We start from the raw sequence: 19404 nt of genomic DNA, 5'->3' as shown, positions 1-19404 counted from the left end.
CTTGGAACTTAAAAACTAAGCAATAGTCGTGGCACATGTGCTTATTGTGTACACACATTAAGAGCGCTTATTGTGCTCTGTGCGTGTGGAGTTGTGTTTTATGCATGTGGGAGTGTGTATAAACCTGTGTGCGTGTCTGTATTCTTTGTATTCACTTTTTTTTTAACTTGTATAACTTTTTCAATGTTTTGCTTATAATTAATATGTTTCATGTACAGCTGCTGTGTAACAATGAAAATTGTAAAAAGCGCTATATAATAAAGTTGACTTGACACATATTCCTAAATTGTACTTAAATGCAACATGCCTGCATCCAAGGTAACAGCAAGTACATTGTATTAGATTATTTTTCTTATTTTGTTACATAATAGTTAAAGACACCTAAAATTAAGTAGGATTACTTCATTTAACATGTTAAACAAGTTTTTTCCTATTGTCTTAGATGCCCCACGAGTCTACAGTGGAGCACACCCATGTAGAGACCGACACAGAGTCTCCACTGGCCACACGCAACCGTCACTGTGTGGACTGCAAGGACATTGACTGCAAGAGAAACCAGCTCACACGCTCCATCAGTGAAATCAAACCACCCCACCTGTTTGCTCAACCACCACAGGAGATCACGCACTGCCACGATGAAGATGATGATGAAGATGAAGAAGAAGAGTAGATGGTGCTAGACCTCTTCTAGGGTAAAGATCCATGAGAGAATAGTGATAGGGTGACAATGATATTGCGTGTTGGAGAAAAGGAGAAGTGGTTGTATGAAGTAGATCTTGGGTATCAAATAGGTGCCAAGCCAAGCACAACTAGCTAATGTGAATAGTATTCGAGTTTGATTCTCACTGATGGTTTCCTCCTTTTCTAAATATAAGAGAATCAAGATTTTTTTAATGGACTTAGGACTCATTCTGTGTGAGAATTTCTGTACTAAATCTGTGCATAAATTCATAACAGACAGAATGAAGTCCGTGATGGCAAACAGTCCTGGTGGTAAAACTGAGTTTACATTAGACTCTTATTATGCATCATGCTGTGGACTAGATCTTATTTTAACACAAGCACACAAAGAATTCAGTCCCTTTTGGGTTGAATGAAAATATGTTTTTGGTAATAGAGCCAGAACACGCAACTTATTTTATTCCGTTTTTAGGCATATGTTATATTTGAACTGTTTTGACAGATCTTTATTTTTAACATAACTAGGTAGTTCATCCAGCCAGATTAGTTCAGCTACCTCCTGCAAAGACTATGCAGTAAGAATCTGAATGAAGCACAGAGAAAGTTTAGCACATGGTTCAGTGTGATGTGAGAGGAACTGCAGCCAACTCAAGAATGCTGTTACTTTGCAACAGCAGACGGCCCATTTCATATTTTAAAATGGTTTTTAATCTTGTTTTTCACTTTATATTGCAGACATTTACATTGCACAGCAGCAATGAACTGATGCTTTTCACATTAGGGTTCACACAGACTAATGAAATGAGTGTCATCCTGAAAACAAACAGACACACTCGGTACCTGCTATTGTTTTGGCAAAACAAGTTTAATGTCTCATACTGTATTTTTAATAATTGTAATATTAGTCGGAAATAACTGCTCAGTTTTTTCGTAATCCTTATATGCCATTACAGTTATGCTGTAGAACAGTACTTCTGTCTGACAGGAGAAAAACTATTAAGACATCTTAAATATACGAAAAATATATTAGATAAGCATAATGACAGAAATGGACAATTTAAGATGAACTGCAGTGATGTTAACAGCTGGGCATTCAGAAACTGATCGTTTGGGTAAAAAGAGCACTGCTGCTTTGGTGTGGTTTCTGTGGCGATTCGTGTAATCCTGGCTAATGTTTGAACTCTGTTGATGGTTAACCCCATGAGGACCAATCTGGTGCAGATAAAATGTGTTCTGTGCTTTATAGGTCCCTTAGACCTTTGTGGATGTTTTGCAGGTGTCCACATAACTAGTACATGTAAGCCAGTAAGTTTTGTCCTTGTCCTAAGTAATATGTTTGAAGAGGAAGAGGTTTGAGCTCTGAGAAGTGCATGAAACTGGTAGATTAGGAATAAATGCATACTAAAATTTTATGAAGCTACACGATTCACAGTTCAAAAGGTAGTGTGAATACAAGCATATTATTACTATTGCTTTTATTTTATAAAACAAAAAAGATTTGTTCATAGATATTTTTGAGGAAGAAGACCCATGTATGTACTGTATGTGTTTAAAAGGAACCTTGGGTATAGAGAGATGTATGGCTTAATATATTAACAATGACATTGACTTTATAAATGTATAATTAAGAACAGTGTAACTGTCACAGTATTCATAAACTTTGAAAAACTATTTGTACTCAGAGGCTGCCATTTTTTTGCGTCAAAATCCATGACATCAAATGGTTGCAACATAAACCCGTTCTCTTAACTTTACAGCAAAGCACACAAGTTTTCCATATATAACAGTAAAATATGAGACGTCAAACATAAGATCAGATATATAAATACACAGGGACAGTAGGTGGCAGTATGTTCTCTGGACAAAAGCCAGCCTGCCTGACATAAAAGAAGAATGCGTTCAGTAAGCGTCTGTTCAAGGTAAACATGCATTCAATCATAGCTTTAAACTACCGTCGTTAAGACCATTTACGACATCATCATCCACCATTATAGTATACTTTATACATTATGAGAATATACTGATAAACACAATAATAATTTGCTTGCGGTTTGGTTATTTATACTGTATTCTGTATTCGAGCTCACGTGAATATTAGCCCCCGCCAGCTAATGACCGAGAGAGAGAGAATACAATATGCAACTGATGTTGATAAATCAACATCAAAAAGTCAAAATCTGGATGAAATGCATTTTATAATGGCTAAAAACATTGTGTATATATTAAATTCACAATGATTTTGGTTATTAATATGTATGTTTGTATTGTTTCTGACCAACATTATTAAAATGTATGAAAATACACCAAACAGCATCTTTATTTTCTTTAATATTTTAGCATAATTTTTTATATATTTTATCCTACGGCACCTTATATTTACTGAAGAACTGATTAGTGTGTCTGTGTTCAGTTTGGCTGCCTGTGCATGCAACTATTTTACGTCATCGAAAAAGAACATGGCGGCCTCCTTAGGTTAAAATGAGTATTACATGTAGGTTTTCTTTAAATAAATTAAAATATTTTATAAAAAATATTTTATGTGTTTCTAAGGCTATTGCAACGTATTAAGCCATACACCTCTCTATACCCTGGGTTCCCTTTAAACCTTGGGCTAGTTTGTGGTGAGGGACGTTTTTTTAGCATATTTTGTATGTTTAACTTTGTGTATGGCTAAAAATAAACTGAAAATCCTATGACGGGCAGCTCTTTCAAGTGATGCTTGTTCTTTGTCCCAGTCTCACACAGAACACAGTAGTATCTCCCTTTCTTTATTCGTTAGGTTACCTAGACTCAGCATTGTTTGTATATGAAGAGTTTAGTCCAAAATGGAAAAACTCCGTTTATTTTTTTTTCCAAAATCAAGTTTTTATTGTGCATTCCAATTATATATATATATATATATATATATATATGAACCAGAGGGGTGTGAGTGACATTTCATCAACTTTACAGGAGGGCCAGAACAAAAAATACCATCGTTTGTAATCAATATACAAAGATGTTACATGGATAACAGCGTACTTATTGAACAGTATTTAAACATTTGTTCAGAAGAAAACCAAAACCATTTTTCTTAAATAACCCACAGGCTTTTCTCCACAATTCGGTTGTTAAGTGGTTACTTAAGGAATACATTTTTCGGGTCCAAGCATCTATTCATTTTAAGTGGGGCTACAGCTGTTTATGAGCAATGTTTACTCATATTGCATATTTAAACGAAACATGTATTAACTCAAAGTATACACTACAGTCCCCAGGCTCACGGAATCTCCGTTTATGAATTGTGAAAAATAAACCGCTGTCTAGCCATGTGGGATTTCGTTATGAAGATAAAGGTTAGGATCACGGTTTCCTGTAGTTTTAAAGCTCTCAATGAGCATATATTAGCATTTTTTGTTGTTTGCCCAGAGCATCTTATTGAGCGTTTGGACCCGGAAACATATGACCTACCATATATGGTGGTTCGTGACGTCAGGCTTAACAAGCAGATACAGTTACGCCCTTTTGGCACCAACTGGCTCAGTATGTTCAATTATAGGTCTTTTGGCTTCTACTGAATAACTCTAATTGATTAAGATATCACTTGTGTCATTTTGGCAGTATAAAGAGCTCATCAAGGGCTTTCATTTGGTATATATATATCTACATTTCACCCAAAATATCACTTACGCCCCTCTGGCTCTCACCCCTCGATATCTGTGTGTGTGTGCATGTGTGCGTGTGTGGAGGCGTGCGTGTCTTTTTCCCTGGACATGGATTAAAACTGAGCTAATGTCGGCAATCATTCTGTTTAGTCTGGATGTCTGTGCAAGGAAATAAAGACATTGAGTTTGAACAGTATTTGACCTTGTGTCTCAAGAGATTCAACATGGAGTACGCTGGTCACAATCCTACAGTACAACAGATAAAGAGCTTATTCATCATAGGTAGCATTGCCTGTGAACAACTGTTTTTAAATATCTGTTTCAGCCAGTGTTTTGTTATATTTTGGCATTGTTTCGATTTTATTTGTTAAACTTACCAATAGCTTACTAATACATACCGTAGCAGTTCCTTTTTACTTTCTACCTTTTGCTAATTTCTGAAATCTTTTTTATTATGATACTTTTTCTAGTTGATGCTATTCTATATTCTATATGACTTTCATTAGCTTTTAGAGTAACAATGGAAAAGGTGCACAGTGGTGTTGCCTTCAAAGAGATTAACAGCAAATTACCCATGGTATTAATTAATCCCCTTTTTATTGTTGTTGTTTATATTATGTGTTCGAATTCAGTTTTACGTTATATTAAGTTATAACAGTTTTTGATTTATTTAGAGTTATAAACCAATACATGGGGGAAATTGCATTTCCATGTAAAATAAAGAGAATTTTCCATAATAAATTCACATGTTGTCTCCTGTATTTACTTGTGGTCACATGACTTCTGACAGATCCAAGTCTGTTGAGATTAATAAGATATCTGTTGAACAGGAAAGAAGATATTTTGAGGAATGTAGGAAAGCAAACAGTTCTGGGACACCTTCAGCTACCTTTTTTTTCTTTCTGCTATTGTAGTTGATGATGTCCCAGCAGTCTTCCAAATATCTTTCTTTGTGTTCAACTGAACAAATAAATGTATACAGCTTTGGAACAACTAGTGGGTGAGTAATTAATGACAGATTTTTTAATTTTGGGGTAAACTATCCCTTTTAACCATCTATTGCTAAAGTGAGTGACGGAACACTTGACATTTGATTGTGTTGCTTAGCACGTCTCACATTGATATATCATTGGTGAAAAATGCCACAACTGTGTTAAATATTTCAAAAAGATGCAATCAACCTTATTGTTTCCTCTACAAAAATACACATAAATAACTGAATGTATAAGGTAAAACGTCTCGGTTACGACTGCAACCTCCATTCCCTGATGGAGGGAACGAGAAGTTGTGTTGAGAGACAGACTGGGGTTTGATCTTGAGAAGCTATCATCTCCGAGAGGAATTTAAAACGCCAATGGGCTTTGGCGAATGGCACACCCACGCCAGTCCCCGTCCCGTGCATACGGGTATAAGAGGGAGGTGGCGGCGGCCATTCACTCACCCTTTGGGCTGAGGAACCTGAGAGACATCTCCCGGTCGCTGCAGCGGGTCGGCGAAGCGTTGTGGCGTGAAGACACAACGTCTCGTTCCCTCCATCAGGGAACGGAGGTTACAGTCATAACCGATACGTTCACCTTCAGTCGCTCTCTCGACGTTGTGTTGAGAGACAGACAGACTGGGGACCTTGCTTGTACTGATGGCCATCACGGGCGGTGGCGTTCGTCTCTATTAGCGAGACGCCGTCCGGCTCCGTAAGAACACTGGGGAAACACTGCTCTCCTCGTTGAAGAGTGTGTTACGGAGGCCACATCCTACCACAAGGGGAGGTTACATGTGGAGGACCAACATGGTCTCACCAGTGGGGAGAACAACATGTGAGAATTTGTGTCAGCCCGAATGGGGGGACAGAACCCAGGTGGAGTAAACCACCGGAGGGGAGGTCTCAGGTTCACCGACAGGAGAACCAATTGTGAGGAATTCAACATATGGGACGACCCTGCAGGGGAGTCACTACGTATGGGGCAACAGTCCTAGTATAGGGCTCCACCTGAGCAGGGGCAACTGTAGCAGTACTGGACTTGGTTCTAACAGACCGCTCCGCCCGGTCTGTTACCATAATGCCAATGCTTAGTGATGCTTAGAATTTTAAAGTTTTACTTAATTAATATTGCATATAGGAATTTATAGTCTGTTATATTTGACCTGTGCTTCTCTCTCCTTTATCCTAAAGGTGTGCTCTCACTGAGTGTGTGTGTGTGTGTGTGTGTGTGTGTGCGTACTTGTCTGTGTACGTACGTGTGTGTTGTGTGTGCGTGCGTGCGCATACGTGTGTGTGTGTGTGTGTGTCTCTATGTCTATGTGTGTTAGTACGTGTGCATATTGTGTGTGTGGAGTGTTTTGTATGTGGGTATGTCTGTCTTCTGTGTTTTCAACCTTTTCTTGTTTTTGCAGGTACAACTTTAATTATTTTGCTTATAGTCAATATGTCTCATGTACAGCTGCTTTGTAACAATGAAAATTGTAAAGGCGCTATATAAATAAAGTTGAGTTGAGTTGAGTTGAGTGATGGATGGAATACCTATACATCACCCTAAGGGGGGAAGTAGGGAGGCTAAGATAGTGCACTAGACTCGCCTGGAGAGGGGAGAAGGCGCTTTCGCAGGCGTACGCCAAAATCAGTTGCCGGCCTTATACGCCGGAAGCGTGTAAGACACAGGCTGACACTGGTTCCACGTGGATGTGGTAAAACCTCGCGAAGGTACAGGGCGTAGCTTAACCTGCAGCACTACATATGTCTGCCAGAGAGGCGCCCTGAGCCAGTGCCCACGAGGAGGCCATACTCCGAGTGGAGTGGGCTCTCACTGCAAGCGGGCACGGGCGATCTTGGGACTGGTATGCCAAGTGATGGCATCCACAATCCAGTGCACCAATCTCTGTTTGGAGACAGCCCTCCCCTGGTGCTGTCCCCCATAACAGACAAAGAGCTGCTCAGAGCTTCTAAAGCTCTGCATGCGGTCCGAGTCGAGGAGCAGTGCGCGTATAGGACACAACACGTTAGAGGTTGGGTCTTCCTCCCCAGAGGGGAGCGCCTGCAGGTTCATCATGTGGTCCCAGAAGGGAGTGGTGGGAACCTTGGGCACGTAACCGGGCCGGGGTCTCAGGATAAGAACTACCGGGCCCGAATTGTAAGCACCCATGGGACACGAAAAATGCCTGGAGGTCCCCCACCTTCTTCATAGAAGCGAGCGCCATCAAGAGTGCCATTTTCATCGTCAGATGAGGAAGACTGGCATCTCTGAGGGGCTCGAAGTGCCGTACCAAGGCCCTGTGAGACCACATTAAGGTCCCAAGAGGGTACGGAGCACGGTCAAGGTGGATTCACCCTTCTCGCGCCCCTAAGGAACCTGGTGACCAGGTCATGTTGGCCGAGAGACTTACCCTCCATGATGAGCGGCAATAGCGGCTACATACACTTTCAACGTGGATGGGGAGAGGTTACACTCTAGTCTCCTTGTAGTAAGGTCAACGCTGACCTGATCGAGCAATTCCATGGGTTCTTCCCGTGGAGAGAACCCACGGAATTCATATGTGCATCAACCCGAGAGGGATTACCCCTGTCGAGGACGCCATGTGCCCCAGGAGCCTCTGAAAATCTTTCAGCGGGACCACTGGAGTGCGCCTGACAAATTTCAGACAGTTCAGCACCGACTGCGCAGGCTCGTTGAGACGCGCTGACATACGGACAGAGTCTAGTTCCATACCGAGATAAGAGGAGCTCTGCGCTGGGGAGAGCTTGCTCTTATCTCGGTTGACCCGTAGGCCCAGATGGTCTAGGTGCCGGAGCATGAGGTCCATGTGCATACACAACATATCTCGCGAGTGTGCCAAGATAAGCCAGTCGTCGAGATAGTTGAGTATCCGCACGCCTTGCTCCCTGAGGGGCGCTAAGGCAGCCTCTACGAGTTTGGTAAAAACCCGAGGAGACAGGGCCAGACCGAAGGGCAGGACCTTGTACTGATACGCTCTTCTCTCGAACGTGAACCGCAGGAAAAGTCGGTGTCGACGGAGGATGGAGATGTGAAATACGTGTTCTTCAGGTCGATTGCCACAAACCAATTTTGGTGACGAACTGAGCCAGAGATGTGCCTCTGCGTCAGCATCCTGAACGGCAGCTTGTGTAGGTGCTTGTTCAGGAGGCACAGATGCAGAATGGAGCGCAGCCCCCCACCTTTTTTGGGCACTATGAAGTACAAGCTGTAAAACCCGGAAGACATCTCTGTTAGAAGGACGGGTTCGATCGCACCTTTCGCCAAAAGGGCGGCAACCTCGTCCCGAAGCACGGGAGCGTTCTCCGAGGTGTGGAGAATGACCTGAAACTTGGGCGGGCGCCTGGCGAACTGGATCGCATAACCGAGATGGATCGTCCGCTCTAGCCAGCGTGACAGGCTGCTGCACTCTTGCCAAGCGCCCAAGAACCGTGACAGCGGAACCAGAGGGACGTTCCGCTTCACCGTGTCATGGGAGGCTGGTTCGGTGATTGACAGAGCGGTCACCTCACACGGGGTGGAACCCTGGGGAGATTGACGGCTCTGCTGACTTACCTGCCTGGTGTTACCGCCGGCCAACGCAACGTCAAGTGGAGATTGCGGAAGGCAGGGAGAAATTGTGTCGCCCAGCGCACCGTCATATCGAGAGTGCTGCGGGGAAGCCCGGAGAGAGAGAAGCTAAATGAGATTTGTGACTCAGACAGTGGCCAGAGATTCACTGTTTCCAGTAATGCACCGCAACTGCACATTCCACCTGGGGGACGTCGACATATCCCTTAGCTGCCCCATCGTCCAGGGAAGTAACAGCTCCTGAGCCTGTCAGACAGGAACGCGCCACGAACGGCATATTCCACATCTTTGTGAGCTCCTCATGCACCTCCAGGTCAGGTAAGCAAGCACGGCCGTCATCTCTGCGTCGCCTCGTCTTGGGCTCGACTGCCCGGAGGCGGGAGCTCCAAGGGGTCTCTGCATCCGAAACCAGGAGGTAGCTGTCCGACGTTATGACAGAAAGTTCGTCCCCATCCCGTTGTCGAGTCTGCCCGCTATGGGACAGTACACCGCCGCCCATTGGGGACAAGCCGGTGAGCGTGCTGGGGCACGGATGGTCCGCGAGCCGAAACTGGCGAGGTGACATCCGTGGGAATCCCCAATCACCCCCGCCGCTCACCGAAGCGGCAGTCGTCTTCGCTTGGGAAGCAGACGGGGTTGCGCGGCTACATTCCGAAGAACATAGCCGACCGTGACCACAACACCTTAATCTATGAGCCCTGCCACTGCATGCTGGACCCCCAACATGCAATACAGGTGTCGTGCTCGTCGGACTCGGGGATGAGTCTGTCATACCCAAGAACACAGCTGCGAGCCCAAAGACAGCGCAGACTGTGAGAGGAAATTTGCTGTTTTAGAAATATATGTGGCTTGCTGCCGAGACGCCCAGGGGAAGTCCGCTACCAAGAGGGAGAAATCCGCTGCTTCGCGTCGTAAATACAGCAGTCTGGAAGAATCTCGAAAAGATGGAGCACTTGACATGTACGTCATGCAGGTTGCAAAGAACAAAGGATGAGTGAATGGTCGCCGCCACCTCCCTTTTATACCCGTATGCACGGGGCGGGGACTGGCGTGGGTGTGCCATTCGCCAAAGCCCATTGGCATTTTAAATTCCTCTCGTAGATGATAGGTTCTCAAGATCAAACCTCAGTCTGTCTCTCAACACAACGTCAAGAGACCGACTGAAGGGGAACCATATACAGTATACCTACATGTAACATAATTGACAACAATAATATCGCATGCTAAATTTGATCGCTTTGCAACGTGATTGTTTTTTAAAAGATTCAGGTTAAACTTTGCATTACACTTGGAGTATCTTGGGAGAATGTTTTAATTCTTATGATTTTGGTTTGGATACGACAGACCGTAGGGTACAGCACAGGAACAACAGAGTAACATGATAAAACTGATGAATATTTAACAGAACCTCCCTCGAATTTACAGATACAAAGAATTACTTGAATTTAGTAACAAAGCGAATTCGGAAAAAAATGTAAAAAGTCAGAACCTGTATTTCACCCTACACAAGCTCTTGTCTAGAAAAATTTATATTGGCCCTGATCTATTAATAAAAGCCCAACAATGTCTGAAATCGCATACAATCTTTAGTATAAAGAGCAGGAGTTTGATGATTACATGCTCGAAATGGTTTAGTTTGGCTAAATTGTTAAACCGTAGTGCCAAGCAGTGGCTGTATGTGGTACTGACCCATGTACAGTATGTAGAAATAATAATAAGAAACAATGCAATCATGCTGTTTATCAGCTGATGTTCAAGTAACCTTTTAATTCCGTTCAACACATGAAAAAATCTACGGCTAAATCTTAAAGCTGCCTGAATCAGATTAACCACAAAGTCCGACATTGTGAGCAGGTGCCGCCTTGAACGCACAGATTAGTAAGGGAAACTACTGTTGTCAACTAGTTTGGGTCTCCGAGGAAGTTGTATTGCACTGAAAAAGCGTGAGACTTCCTAAACTAAATCAACATTCCTTTCTTAAACTAACATTTTGGTCATTGTTGGGAATAAATGTGTGCTAAATATTACTTAGTGTAAAGTATCCAGTGTTTGTATAAATAAAGACACAGAGATATTGAATACAAGTACAGCCATTTAAACACTATGGAACCTTTCTTCCAGATGTGTAAATAGTACCACAATTTAATGGTTTTAATTTCTTTTAGTAACTGTTGTGGAAAAAAAATAACTTGTTGAGGCCTGGAATTGCACAGATGCATACTGATTCTCCCTCACATGCAATCTCTGATAGGTCTGTCATCTTTCAACTATGAAAGCATTCAGCTTTAAATGAAAGTTTTTAACATCTTTAAGCAAATGGGACCTGTTCATCCTCACATCTCAGAACAAATAAGAACAAATCTCTAATTTACAATACAGTAATCATAATATATCATCATCTGCATTGATGATTTTTTAAGGCAATATGATTAATTTGAAAAAAATGTATAAAGGGTACTGTAGGATTTACCACATTTAGAACAGTAAAATAATTTGACATGTAAAAGACCCTTACCAGCACTGTACACATACAATGATGTATTTGTAACTATACATGTGTATATATACACTCCTGAATAAAATCTTAAAACCAGGGGAAACATTACAAGCATTCGCATTTCTCACTGGTGGATCGTAACCAGATTATAAATACTGATTAAAAATGCCAAAAAAAGAAACAGGAGCAAGAGACAAAATGTATTTTATACATGGCAGGATTGTTGAGCTGCAGGGCTCTCACAACGTGCCATCGCTGCCGAGGTTGGATGCAGTAAGACAGTGTAACGAGGAAGGCGGGACGAGAGCCGTGAGGCAATGAGGCGGGGCCGGTGGCGTGAGTGATAGTGGGAATTGTCTTGGTTACGGATGTAACCTCAGTTCCCTGATGGAGTGAACGAGACATTGTGTCGAGCCGACAGATGGGGGTTCGCTCTTGAGAACCTATCAACTTCTGACTAGAAAAGGCCAATGAAATTGGCGAATGAAATTTGCATGCCGGACTCCGCCCCCGGATATCCATTCACCTTTTGGTCTGAGGAGCCTGAGCATCCCTCGAACGCTGCGGCGGGCAGCCAGCGTTGTGGCAAGAAGGACACAACGTCTTGTTTCCTCCATCAGGGAACTGAGGTTACATCCGTAACCAAGACGTTCCCTTTCTGTCGGTCTCTCAACGTTGTGTCGAGCCGACAGATGGGGTTCCTATGGAAAACGCCACAGTGATGTGCCGCGTTACAATCTCTAGCGGAGCGACACTGACTGGCCTGGGCGAGTCAGACGTGAGCGCTAGCGCGAAATTGTAACCGTTCAGTGGAGAGGTAGGGGGTCCCAGAGCTTTATGGAAAAAGGTGGGAAGCCCCTGCCACCGGCCGTCACGGGCGGAGGCCTTGATTCTCTAATAGCGAGAAGCCACCCGGGACCGTAAGGGCCACTTGGTAAGCATTATTCCCCCCTGGGGGAAAAAACGCTACAGAGAGCACCATCCTACCATAGGGAGGAATTAGTGCAGACACCACATGGTCTCACCATCAGGGGAGAACTCATGGGAAAACATGCGGACTGAAGGAGTTAACCGCAAGGTGGAGGTCCACCTAGGGAGGTCATGGGTTGCCGAGGTGGGAACAATTCATGAGGATACATCAGACGGAACCGCCCACGGGGGGGGAGGGGGGGTTACGACGTCTGGAGCACTAGGTCCGGTTAGAGCTATGTGGTAGATAACTCAACTGTTCCCCGGCTTAAGGAGGCAGGGCTGCTCTGCCCAGCCTGTCCCCAGGAGGGTGCTTAGTGATGGATGGAATGACTGTTCTTTACCCAGTGGGGAAAGAAGGGAGGCGTAATAGCCGCTGATCCCCCTAGAGGAAGGGGGAAGGGCTTTCGCAGGCGTATGCCCTACCGGCTGCCGGTCCTACACGTTGCCCTGCAGGACGTGGGCTGACACCGGTTCCATGCGTAGGTATTAAAACATCGCGAAGGTGTTGGGCGTAGCCCAACCCGCAGCTCTGCAGATGTCTGCCAGAGAGGCGCCCTGAGACAGTGCCCATGAGGAGTGTGCCTCACTCCTAATGGGCAGGGGCGATCTTGAGATCGGTATGCCGTAGCGCCGGCATCCACGATCCAATGCGTCAGCTCTGTTTGGAGACAGCCCTCCCCTTCTGCTGACCTCCAGAACAGACAAGAGCTGCTCAGAGCTTCTGAAGCTCTGCGTGCTGTCCAAGTAGAGGCGCAGTGCGTGTACTGGACACAACACGGACGGGGTTGGGTCTTCCTCCCCAATGGGGAGCGCCTGCAGGTTCACCACCTGGTCTCTAGGGGGAGTGGTGGGAACTTTGGGCACGTAGCCGGGCCGGGGTCTCAGGATCACGTGAGAATCACCGGGCCAGAGTTCTAGGCAATCTGTGGACACGGAGGGTGCTTGTAGGTCCCCTACCCTCTTGGAGGTGAACGCCATCAGGAGAGCCGTCTTTATCGTGAGTTGAGAAAGAGTGGCAGCTCCGAGGGGCTCGAAGGGGGGGGGCCTCTTGAGGCCCACCACCTAGGTCGCAGGAGGGTACGGAGCGCGGATGAGGCGGTAGCCTTCTCGCGCCCTCTTAGGAACCTAATGACCAGGTTGTGCTGTCCCAGAGGCTTCCCAGCAACTGGGTTGTGATGAGCGGCCGTAGCGGCTACATACACTCCCAGTGTGGAGGGGGCAGAGGTTACTCTCCAGTCTCTCTTGAGAAAGGGACAGCACGTTCCCGATCGAGCAACTCCGTGGGTCTTCTTTTCGAGAAGAGCACCAGGACAAGAAGAGGCACCACTTATGGGCGTATAGCCGCCTAGTGGCTGAGGCCCTAGTCTGAGTGGTGTCCCAACCGCCGGGGGTGGGCCACTGAGGATCTCCTCATCCCGTCCAGACATGGAAGTTCCAGGGGTCTGCCTGGTATGCTGTAACGTGCCCCTTCCCCTGGGAAAGGGGGTCCTTCGCCAGGGGGATCGGCCATGGGGGAGTTGTTGTCAAGAGCCTTAGCTCCGAGAACCAAGTCCGGTTGGGCCAATAGGGCACAACTAGTACGACGTGCCTTGCTGCCCTAGGGGGATCCTGTCCACCAAAAAGGTCATTGAAGACCAGGGGGTTGGGGTGCGTCAGCAGAGAGGCGTGATGACCATACGCCTGCTGCCGGTGTGCCACGCTCTCCAGGGAACCCGACTCTGTAGCCAGTGTTGGGGCGGTCGCATGTGCATCAACCCGAGGGGGACCACCCCCACGAGGATGCCATGTGCCCAGGAGCCTCTGAATTGTTTCAGGGGGACCGCTGACTGCCTGAAGTGCTTCAGGAAGTTCAACACTGACTGACCACGCTCTGAGTCAGTCACGCTGTCATGGGGACGAGAAAATCATGTAATCTGGATGGTCCTGATGGCTTCCAACATTACTGGCATGACAAGGAGATCCCACTGGAGATGTTTTCTACGTGGCACAGTGTTGGAGGCTCCATCATGATCTGGGGTGCTTTTTCCTTCAATGGGAAAATGGAGCTTTAGCTTGTGCAGGGCCGTCAAATGGCGGCTGGCTATGTGGACATGTAGCAGTGGGCATCCCTCTTGACTGAGGGCCCTCGTCTGTGCGGTAATGACTGGGTCTTTCAACAGGACAATGCTACAGTTCACAATGCCCTCCTAACAAAGGACTTCTTCCAGAAGAATAACTTCACTTTTTAGGCCATCCTGCATGTTCCCCTGATCTAAATTCCATTGAGAACATTTGGGGATGGATGGCAAGGGATGTTTACAAAAACGGACGTCAGTTCCAGAACGTGAATGCCATTCGTAAAGCCATTTTCATGTGCCCAGGAGCCTCTGAATTGTTTCAGGGGGACCGCTGACTGCCTGAAGTGCTTCAGGAAGTTCAACACTGACTGACCGCGCTCTGAGTCAGTCACGCTGTCATGGGGACAGAGTCGAGTTCCATACCGAGAAAGAGGATGCCCCCCTTGTGAGATGGGTGCGTCGAGAAGGCAGACCTTCTCGGCATTACTCATCTGTGCAAGGTTTGGCCAGAGGTGTCTCTCATGGACCACAAGTGTGGACATCGCCCGACCCAGGGCCCGTGTGTTCACCTTCGGTCGCCCCTAGAGCGAGGTCGGTGGCAGCGCGGAGTTCCTGCATAAGCTCTGGGTCGGTCTTACCCTCGTGGAGCTCTCTCAACGCCTTGGCCTGGCAGGAGCCATAGCATGGAGAGAGGAGGCAGCTTGGCCCGCAGCAATGTAAGCTCTCGACACCGGAGATGCCGAGACCCTCCATGCTTTGGACGGGAGTCTAGGTCGAGCCCCTCAGGTGGCCGCCGCCTGCGGGCACGAGTGCACCGCGGCAGCATGCTCCACCTGGGGGACATCGACGTATCCTCTAGCTGCCTCACCCTCGAGGGAAGAGAGGGTGATGGAACTTGTTTGAGCCGGAAAGGTGCGTTCCAGGTCTTACTAAGTTCTTCATGCACTTCGGTAAACACGGCACTGGGGGCGCGCGCCTGGCAGAGCTCAAACCCGAGGCACCATGTAACCAGCCGCGAGCGCTCGGAGAGGCAGTGCGGGCACTGCAACCCAATGCTCACGCGGTCCGGGAAAGCATGGCTGACATTTCGACTTTCGCCTCTTCCTGGGCTCGACCCCCGAGGGAGGGAGCCAGAGGAATCGTGGAGTCGGATGGCAGTACGTCACCCCCCGATGCTGCAAGAGACATCTCATCACCACGCATCATGTCCGAATACGTGGTTGAGGAACAAGACGGTGGGACCGTCTCCTGGAGAACGGTCAGACGAGCTAGACGAGGTGCGAACGGTCCATGAGCCAGTGGGTGGCGGATTAACGCTCACAGTAATCCTCATATCACCCTCGTTGCTTGCCGTAGCGGGCGGCAGGGCCACCTGTGACGCAACGTCTGAATCGTCAACCGCCCGCAGTCCGGGCAGGACGTATCCACAACGTCTGCCCCAGCGTACTGGAAGCAGACACCGTGTCCGTCCCCCTCCTCGATGAGTGTGTTGCACCCATGAGAACAGCGGGACATGCCACGCTGGAGAAATTTGCTCTTTTAGAAAAAAACACTCAAACACTCCTGGCACTGCCGAGACCCAGGGGAAGTCGCTGCAGGAAGGGACCATCCGCTGCACTACGTCGTAAGATTCCAGCAGTAATTCGGCATAGAGTTTGAAGTCTCAAAGTCGATCAGTGTGAAGGCTCCGAAGAACAAATGGTGAATGAATGCAGCATGCCGTCTCCCTTTTATACCCGGATATCCGGGGGCGGAGTCCGGCATCCAAATTTAATTCGCCAATTTCATTGGCCTTTTCCAAACTAGTCAGAAGTTGATATGTTCTCATGAGCGAACCCCATCTGTCGGCTCGGCACAACGTCGAGAGACCGACAGAAAGGGAACAGCTGATAATGAGCACAGCTGATTCCCACTATCACTCACGCCACTGGCCCCGCCTCGTTGCCTCACAGGTCTCGTCCCGCCTTCCTCGTTACAGACAGTCATTGCAAATTTCTTAAAAGAACCTGAGAGTTATGGGACAAAAAATTCAAGTGGTAGACCCAAAGAATATTCACCTGCACTGAGCCGGAGGATCCGCCGGGCTGTCCGTGAAGACACAGGGCGATCCTCAACCCAAATTAAGGTCCTTACTGATGCTGACTGCAGCCCAATAACCATAAGATGGCATCTGCGAGAGAAGGGCTTCAAGAACAAAAAATGTCTTCAAAAGCCATGTCTCCTTCCACACCACAAACCGTTTGGAATTTGCAAGGGAGCACCAAACATGATGCATTGACAGGTGGAAAAAGGTTTATTCTCTGATGAGAAAAAAATGTAATCTGGACGGTCCTGATGGCTTCCAACATTACTGGCATGACAAGGAGATCCCACTGGAGATGTTTTCTACGTGGCACAGTGTTGGAGGCTCCATCATGATCTGGGGTGCTTTTTCCTTCAATGGGAAAATGGAGCTTCAGCTTGTGCAGGGCCGTCAAATGGCGGCTGGCTATGTGGACATGTAGCAGCGGGCATCCCTCTTGACTGAGGGCCCTCGTCTGTGCGGTAATGATTGGGTCTTTCAACAGGACAACGCTGCAGTTCACAATGCCCTCCTGACAAAGGACTTCTTCCAGAAGAATAACGTCACTTTTTTAGGCCATCCTGCATGTTCCCCTGATCTAAATTCCATTGAGAACATTTGGGGATGGATGGCATGGGATGTTTACAAAAACGGACGTCAGTTCCAGAACGTGAATGCCATTCGTAAAGCCATTTTCACCACATGGAGCAACGTTGCCACCAGCCTCCTGGAAACAATCGCATCAAGCATGCTGAAACGAGTGTTTGAAGTGATCAACAAGAACGGTGGGGCTACTCACTAGTCCATTTTTGACACTTTTAGCTCTGTTGTGGGTTTTTTTTGGGCTAAGGTCTTAAACTTTTGATCAGCTGATTAACAGCCTGTTTAAGTTTAAATGAAGTTTTCAATAAATTGCTTTCTGTTTTTTGTCTCTTGCTCCTGTTTTGGCATTTTGAAGCAGTACTTACAACCTGGTTACGATCCGCCAGCGAGAAATGTGAATACTTGTAATGTTTCCCCTGGTCTTATGATTTTGTTCAGGAGTGTATATGTATATATATATATATATATATATATATATAAATATATATATATCAGCATTTGCGTGATATCAGTGACACTCATAGATGCACACACATAGAGGCATAACTTTACACAGAATTGTTTGCATGTGCCGACAACTATATCCTCAAACATGCAGGTACATACAGTACAAACACATAAAATAAATAAATATGTGAGTTGGTAATAAGGCTCTTGGTTTACTGTTTCCTTCAAAGCAGTATTTGATTTAACGTATTACAGCATCTGACTTAAGTCTTTCTTTTTTTCTGAACATCACAGGGGCAGTGTGAGTGTGCTGGAGGGGCTTGTCAGAGAATGTCCATCCTCCAAACTCTTTGGTCTGGGGGATATAAACAAGGGTTCTTCTGAATGAATGAGACTGAACCGGGTCAATGCCCAGGGTAAACCCAAGCCCAGGCCACAGTAGTCCTGCACTACCATACAGTGTGAGGTGGTGAAGCAGGTGAAGCCCAGAGGAGCGCGTCGCTTTCCTCTCTCCACTTTGCTCCACCACCCCAGTGAGAGCTAGACAGCTCCCTCGCTGTGTCCTGTGTGGTTCCGTTTGTTGTGAGCAACACAGTTCTGCGTCTGGCTGAACAGAGCAGTGGTTTCATCAGTCACTCCTTCATGGAGGTCTGTCAGAGTCATTTCGATTTTGGTGTACTCGCTCTCTGACTGTGGTGTTTTGTCCATGCGTGATGCCATGAGGGCGTTTTGATATTGCTGACATGTTACCTGTCAACAACACAGATTGTTAAAGAGAACATAAGTATAAAATTGCTGATAAAGCACATTGTTAGAAATAATAGTGTTTTTTGGCCTTATTAAGATGGATCTTCTGTATAGTTTCTTTGTGCTGGTGCTGGGCTGATGGTGTTTATGGTAGAAAAGTGTCTGTATCATGGATTATCATTAATATCATTAATATTAATCATCTGCTTTATTGAAAGCATAGAGGGCTATAACTGGCACATTTACATAAATAGACCACTGCCCACCAGTCCCTGTAGATTATTTCTGATAACAAGAAAAATAAATTACATTAGATAGCAAGTTAAAAGTATGTCTAGCCAGTATTATTTTGGTTTACCAGTATAAGAACTGTTACTTGGCTAAACTTAAATGCGACAAAGTTACACGACCCATTCAACAAATTGTTTATTTAATACAGTTAATATACAATAAAATATTAATATAAACTAATATTAATGTAATTGATCAAAATATAAATAGTTGCACACAGGCGTGTGTGTCCGATGAAACAGTCATAAACAAAGCTGTTCCAACGATGGTTTTTTAACACTACAAAAACCTTTGAACAAAATACATTAACCAACACAACATTTATAAACGAATCAAAATATTAAATGAATATCTTTATGGTTTGACTATATATATATCTAAGATTTAACAAATAATACTGATAAAATAAGTGCTTATTATCCACATGGCATGGTAATAGTTGTACAAATATAACATCAGTTGTATGTATTTAATGCTTTTTATTGTCATTACAATATCATTGGTCAAATTTGGTCTGTAATATTTAAAGAATTATATTGGTAAAAAGCCGCAACCGTAGTAGGTCACGTATTGATTTATCTACTTTAAAAACCCTACTATACACAGAAATCATTTTGCATTTGCTCAAAACCAGTAACAATTAGCTTGTTAATGTCTTTGTAAATTTGGCTAGGAATGCAACGCTTTATATTCATAGTGAACTTATTCAATGGTGCTGTCATACTAAATTGTCTGGTTTTACATGCAGCTAAGCCAGATAAACCAAAGAGGCACATTCAGTTAAATGCAGTTTCTGCAGCACTGGCCACATACCATTGTACAATTTTATTTTTTTTTAGATTTAGAT

The 19404-nt window shown here is 45.5% G+C and overlaps 2 protein-coding genes across 15 annotated transcripts in view; one reads left to right on the top strand and one right to left on the bottom strand.

The window, feature by feature from the left end:
* The window catches only part of cnnm2b (cyclin and CBS domain divalent metal cation transport mediator 2b), a 132140-nt gene that overhangs the window by 11456 nt on the left and 101280 nt on the right, over positions 1–19404 (bottom strand). For 3 of the 6 annotated variants that reach the window (XM_057330989.1, XM_057330985.1, XM_057330986.1), the window contains one exon: positions 17580–18269. The exons of the other annotated variants lie outside the window; for them this stretch is intronic. In XM_057330989.1, the coding sequence (XP_057186972.1) occupies positions 18060–18269 (210 nt within the window). In that variant the 3' untranslated portion in view covers positions 17580–18059. Of the gene's footprint in view, positions 1–17579; positions 18270–19404 lie in introns of those variants that run through there. 6 annotated transcript variants of the gene reach the window in all.
* Positions 1–19404, top strand: part of nt5c2b (5'-nucleotidase, cytosolic IIb) — a 155192-nt gene that overhangs the window by 97081 nt on the left and 38707 nt on the right. For 2 of the 9 annotated variants that reach the window (XM_057330990.1, XM_057330992.1), the window contains exon 18: positions 443–15274. The exons of 6 other annotated variants lie outside the window; for them this stretch is intronic. In XM_057330990.1, coding sequence (XP_057186973.1) covers positions 443–670 — 228 coding nt within the window. In that variant the 3' untranslated portion in view covers positions 671–15274. Of the gene's footprint in view, positions 1–442; positions 15275–19404 lie in introns of those variants that run through there. One more of the 9 variants, XM_057330991.1, reaches the window with a different exon arrangement.

The sequence above is a fragment of the Triplophysa rosa genome, linkage group LG4 (assembly GCF_024868665.1).
Source record: "Triplophysa rosa linkage group LG4, Trosa_1v2, whole genome shotgun sequence".
In the NCBI taxonomy this organism is placed as follows: Eukaryota; Metazoa; Chordata; class Actinopteri; order Cypriniformes; family Nemacheilidae; genus Triplophysa; species Triplophysa rosa.
This window is presented reverse-complemented; position numbering and strand designations above follow the sequence as displayed.